Source organism: Ylistrum balloti, unplaced genomic scaffold, assembly GCF_031769215.1.
Source record: "Ylistrum balloti isolate Yb309-2 unplaced genomic scaffold, AGI_CSIRO_Ybal_v1 Utg370706, whole genome shotgun sequence".
Taxonomy (NCBI): domain Eukaryota; kingdom Metazoa; phylum Mollusca; class Bivalvia; order Pectinida; family Pectinidae; genus Ylistrum; species Ylistrum balloti.
This window is the reverse complement of record NW_026782423.1, coordinates 1,303,814-1,309,413: the sequence shown is the minus strand read 5'-3', so window position 1 is coordinate 1,309,413 and position 5,600 is coordinate 1,303,814. Positions and strand designations below refer to the sequence as shown.

Genomic DNA, 5,600 nt, shown 5'->3' with positions numbered 1-5,600 from the left:
TTAGAAGACTTTGTGTTTTTCTTTAGTAAGGCTACTTTTAATAGCCATGTTCTGTATTGAACAGGCAATAATTCCTCGCCTGGAGATAAGTCCACTCATGAATATATTTCTAATAAGTAAAGTTGAAATGAATACACTTGATCCATAATATCATTTCCTCACCTTTGCCTGAAAAGTTAATTTTAAAAGAATTCATAGAAGAAAAGAAAATAGAAATTGGGGGAGTTTTAATCATCATCATCAGAGGTGTCAGAGTATGGAATGAGACCACAAGCAGACAGGGTCTTTTCACCTGAAACATTTCCTTCACAGAAAGCACTACTACTTCTGTATACAAGGTGTCTTCTAGCCTGATCATTACTGTCACAGTGATCAGATCTTGATAAATCAGGTACAGAACCACTATTCACGGAATCACCTCCCTCTGGGGCCTCAGTAGAGCCAAATTTTAGTGGCTGATCATTTAGGTCAGTGTCAAATGTAGCATTGGTTATCACACATACTGGTTCATATCCATACATTGTTTGGTAGGAACTGTCGCTGTCAAGTATTGGAGTAGAGATAGGACAGAAATTTGACTTGTGTTCAGCAGTATGTAGTACTGTCTGATCAGTGGAGTCGATTCTATCAGTGGAGGTAATTAATCCATTAGAGATTGAATCTGTCACACTGTTGGCTTTAGGAATACTGCAATCTATACACTGTTGTTTATTCTGAATTTCATCACCTACAAAAACAAAAAAGGCACATTTCAATTATGATTTCACCATTTCAATTATTTGTCAATAATCTTACAGTATCATTTCACTTTCAAAACAAACATCATTAAATAAAATTGATTGTATGACTGTATAATCATACTTACTATCTCTTCCTGTTTTGCAGGGAGAGTCCCAATTTCAAACATTGATTATCAGAAAATTTTCATTTTTTCTAAAAGAGATCCCAGAGAAATCTTGGCACCCACAATAATCTTCATAATATAAAAAAAAAATGAATCTTTTCCATACATCTTTCCTATTATTTGTCCCTTATTTGATACATTAACAGGGGAATTAATAATCTGGATACATCAATACATGGGAAACCTACATATAGGACTTTAAAAAATACCCAGCACAGCTGAAAGGCCCAAGGAGAACTGAAAGATTCATTTTTATCAACTATCCATTAAGTACTACTTGAAGAAAAAGATCACAATACTAACTCTCTAAAATCAACATGCAGCTCTGTTTGGCCATTTTTTAGTGATCATTAAGAAAATTGATAGGGCATCAGACTTTATGTAATTAGCATAAGGTAAACCTTCAGATGAATTCAAGAAATATCATTCCAGTACTTCTGAAAAAATGTTGATAACAGACATTCATAGTCAATTCCAAGATGGCCACTGCTCAGCCATATTGTTTTTTCTGATCTATCTAAAAACTTAAAGGGTACAAGTGCGGATTAAAGGGAACCTACATAATTATGGAATTTGAGAGATTCATCTCATACTTTACAAGAAATAGTCATAACACACTTTCACTGTCAAATTCCTTACTGACAAGCTGTCAGTCATTTAGTTTTTTGGATCAGTCCCCAAATCAAAAGGGCACAACCAGGGACTAAGGAGAAAATGAAATTTCAGAAAGATTCATTCTGTACTTCTCAAGAAATAGTGATAACACAATTTTCTTTAGGACCAACAGCAGATGACCAGGTGGATTACGGAACAGGAGGATTTGAATAACTTACAATGTGATGATGGTGGGACGACAATCAAAATTGCTCACAATCCAAACAATATCTCTTATGAAAATTCTTAAACCTTGACAACCATATATTGTTTCCGTGAAATAGTATTTTACTGCAATAAATTGGCAATTTCTCTATCTTCAACATGTTTATATACTTTGTTGTGTTATGAGTTTCTTTTCTTTATAACATTATAGAAAGTAGTCTGAAAGTTTTCATCAAGGGCCTGATGCACAAAATAGAAAACTTCAGTCAATTTTAATTAAATAGAAACAAAGACAATATATTTTTCTTCACAATAACTAAACTATATATGATGTATGAGTCAACTAGTCTTTACTGTACAAATATACTACACATGTACATGTGTATTCATCAAATGAATCTATACCTTGCCAAAAACCTGACTATATTTATTGATTTTCAGTAATAATTACCAACAAATGCTATCACATCACATCCTGTAATGAGTGTTGACCCTTACTTTGTCAGAGGTGATTTGTTGGGTTTATCACAGGATAGATACTGTCCATATATTTACATTGGCTACTCCCTGTAATCATGTACCAGATATAGTACCTGTGTGGTGAGGATGACTGGCAGAGTGCTGGCGTTTCTTTGGGGCGTAATGACGGTCTGTCCAGGGTATGCTGCCAGTACTGGGGTCGAGCTGGCGTAACTTTCTGACAAAAGCCCAATATTGATGGCGTAGATAGTCTATCTTTTTGTTGCATTCTTGTATCTTACTTTCTGGGTAACAAGGCACCTGTGATTGCTGTATGTAATAAAGCTTTTATATTAGAGCACTGTACCTAAATATATGTAAGAACTCTTGGTTGTCATTTTCTAAACTGAGTTATTTCTCCTTTTCTTACATTAAAAATCAAGTTAAAGACATGTTAAAAAATAGTATTCCTTTTAAAGTAAATCAAGTTAAAGACATGTCAAAAAATAGTATTCCTTTTAAAGTAAATCAAGTTAAAGACATGTCAAAAAATAGTATTCCTTTTAAAGTAAATCAAGTTAAAGACATGTCAAAAAATAGTATTCCTTTTAAAGTATTATATGTATCAATTTTTTAACTCTGTTATTTAGAAAAGAAGTTCTAATAACGCAACCAGTAGAAGATTAGAGTGACATTTTGATGACTACATGGTCACCTTCATCTGACTAATGACTTATGTGGAGTGTATTAGTGCTGATGTACGTAGTTTATGAGAGGGTAAGGAATCTACCCACTTTTTCGGCTGTACTATAATCCTATGTACACTAAGGTAGAAAATAGTGTGATGAGATAGTAAACAGATTATAGACCAAAAAATACACAAGACATAACAATGTTTTGTAGTCAATTTGGCTCTCGTCACACTATTTTCAACCTTTGAGTACATACACTGTAATCTCCTACTGGTTGTGTAATAAGAGCTTCTATTCTATTGGCATTACCAACCGAAAGAAAATGTTCCAAAAAACTGATATTTATTTTAACTCTGTTCATTGATTAAAAAAGGAAGTAATAACAAGATTTTGAAAATTACAGTACTATACACATGTAAGAGACTTACTTTGAGGCAAAAATCGATATCTCTCTTTATACTAGGAATCCACTTCTTAATGGCATCACTTGAGTTTAAGTCCTCCTAGAGAAGTAGATAGAGAACATCAATTCATTCAAATCATAGACTCCAAATGAAGTTGTGTACTACATGTGTAAGTATCCAAATTAAGAACACTAACATGTATGTAAGATACAGAGAAATGTACAAATGTAACATAACTAGATATAAAACTACACTTTTTCCTCCTTAAAGTTTATAACTGGAATCATGAACTTCTGCATTTGTTGTGATACTTTAATCTTATGACCAATTTTCTCCTTGTGTTCAGTGGTCAATGTTTTAAGACGAATAGGAAACTTACAAGCCTTGGACGTTTGGGGTTCTTCTTTTCCTGTTCTACAAAATAAATCAAAACAAACACATAAAGTTTTATATAATTTAAGTACATTTGTCATAACATTTGCTCATATCCCAATTAAGCATCAATATTTATATTCTTCGGGAGGGAAAGGTAGGAGAGGGGAGGGGGACATTCTTATGGTAAAGCTAGCTAGCGCTCTAACCATTGGGCGTTATATCCGTGAAATATAGTTATTATACAACAAAAATAGCAGGAATCATCAATTTAAAAAAATGTTTCACAACATGAAAAACTATTTATTACATATCTTCTCGACATTGGTTTCGGACCGTTATGTATTTCGTAACAGCTATTTTGTTATCACACTAAAGAAAGAATTTATGCATTGATCTAAATAAAAAAATTGTGATTAAAGCTATTCATCATGAAATAATATGAGTATATATTTCATTGGCAAATTTGTGTATTTTTTCTTGATTCACATTTTTACATGTCAAACATCCTCCTACATATGGTGAAATAACATATCAATTCATCCTCAGATACCAATGTATCATTATCATCTGTCATGTGAATACAAATCGATCATGAATAAAAGGCCACACCTCACAATTTGACTCATTTCAGAAAAAAAGAATCAAATAATAAAAACTTGAATCTAAACCCTTAGAAAAAATGCACACATAAACACAGATATCAACAACTTTCACACCGTCAATGTATTTTGATTTGTAAAAGCACAGGGAAAATATGCATTCCTGTTGAGTGCCCCAACAAGGAATCGAACCCAGGTCTCTGGTGTCATAATCAACCGGCTCTACCAACTGAACCAAAGAAGCATGCTCTATCACCTGAGTGACACAGACTGTTTCAACACTATATTCACGCCACACCAACCCACTCCTATTACACTATTCCCCTGTTTCTCTTGAGATTTCCTAAATCTCAACCCGAGGCTCCAATTACCACAACTCCTTTGGATTTCATTGAGTGCCAAAGTGAAAGAACAGGAAAAACACACATTCCTGTCGAGTGCGCTGACCAGGAATCAAACTCGGGTCTCTGGCGTGATAATCGACTGTAACTAGACTGTAACATTGTATACAAGTCACATCAACCTCCTACTACTACAATTTTTATTTTCATCAAAATGTCATTCCCGTTCAAATGATGATATCAAGTAATACATGTGTACTTCTGGGTCACACTAAGCTGACTCAAGCGTCTCTGTGATCTAGTCATTCATCAGAAATGGAAGTGCAATCACATGTCTAATATACAAGTCGATCATTTCAGGCGAATTTGTGGTACAATCTGTGGATATGTTATAGAAAAATACTGGTATTTCACCGATCAGTTTTTTAAAAAATCTTATAGTATGGACACATTTCAAGTAAGTTATGTATTTCTTTGGTGGCTCTTCATTTACACAGAGTAGCTAGCTAAAATAATGCGTAAGGGGTCCGAAACTAATGCGCCAAGGATACAATTATGTATCCAGGTATCATTACGAGTATAATTGGACAGTGTTTCATTGTGTTATAAGAAATACATTGAGTATATAGAGTTAATTTGATAAGCTGTTACAATGAAATAGCTTTAAAAGCTGATACAAAATATTGTTTGTTCTTAAAAACCTTCTTTGTCTTGTTTTAGAAGTAGTCTGTTCAGTCTGCCAAGCTGTTTTTCTTCGTTCCGCGCCATCTTGGTATGTTGTTTTCGTATAAAATGTAAAAATGCATTATGTTTATCTAGGATAAAATTGTAGGATATTATAAGTACAAAAACCACTTGAAGAAATAGGTGTGCATTCCAACCATACTATTATAAATTACTGAAGAAGATGATAATATTTTTTTACGAAAATGAAGTAGAATTTACCTTCTCTCGGCTTTGTTCGTTTATGTGGCCAGACCGCTATATCTAGGACATCACATAGCTGT

General features: G+C 33.5%; 1 protein-coding gene across 1 annotated transcript; it reads right to left on the bottom strand.

Moving 5' to 3' along the window:
• Positions 1–163: 163 nt before the first annotated feature.
• LOC132557695 (uncharacterized) lies at positions 164–5,361 on the bottom strand. Its single transcript, XM_060222216.1, has 5 exons — positions 5,295–5,361; positions 3,658–3,692; positions 3,303–3,377; positions 2,317–2,512; positions 164–727 (listed from the first exon to the last, which is right to left on the bottom strand). The coding sequence occupies exons 1-5, from the start codon at positions 5,359–5,361 to the stop codon at positions 228–230; spliced, it is 873 nt and encodes a 290-aa protein (XP_060078199.1). The 3' UTR covers positions 164–227.
• Between the last annotated feature and the right edge of the window lie 239 nt (positions 5,362–5,600).

Coding starts and splice junctions, on each gene's coding strand:
- LOC132557695 (XM_060222216.1), bottom strand. CDS start 5,361: ATGGCGCGGAACGAAGAAAAACAGCTTGGCAGACTGAACAGACTACTT. Junction 3,378..3,657: donor ACCCCAAACGTCCAAGGCTT/GTAAGTTTCCTA, acceptor CTACTTCTCTAG/GAGGACTTAAACTCAAGTGA. Junction 2,513..3,302: donor ATATCGATTTTTGCCTCAAA/GTAAGTCTCTTA, acceptor TATTACATACAG/CAATCACAGGTGCCTTGTTA.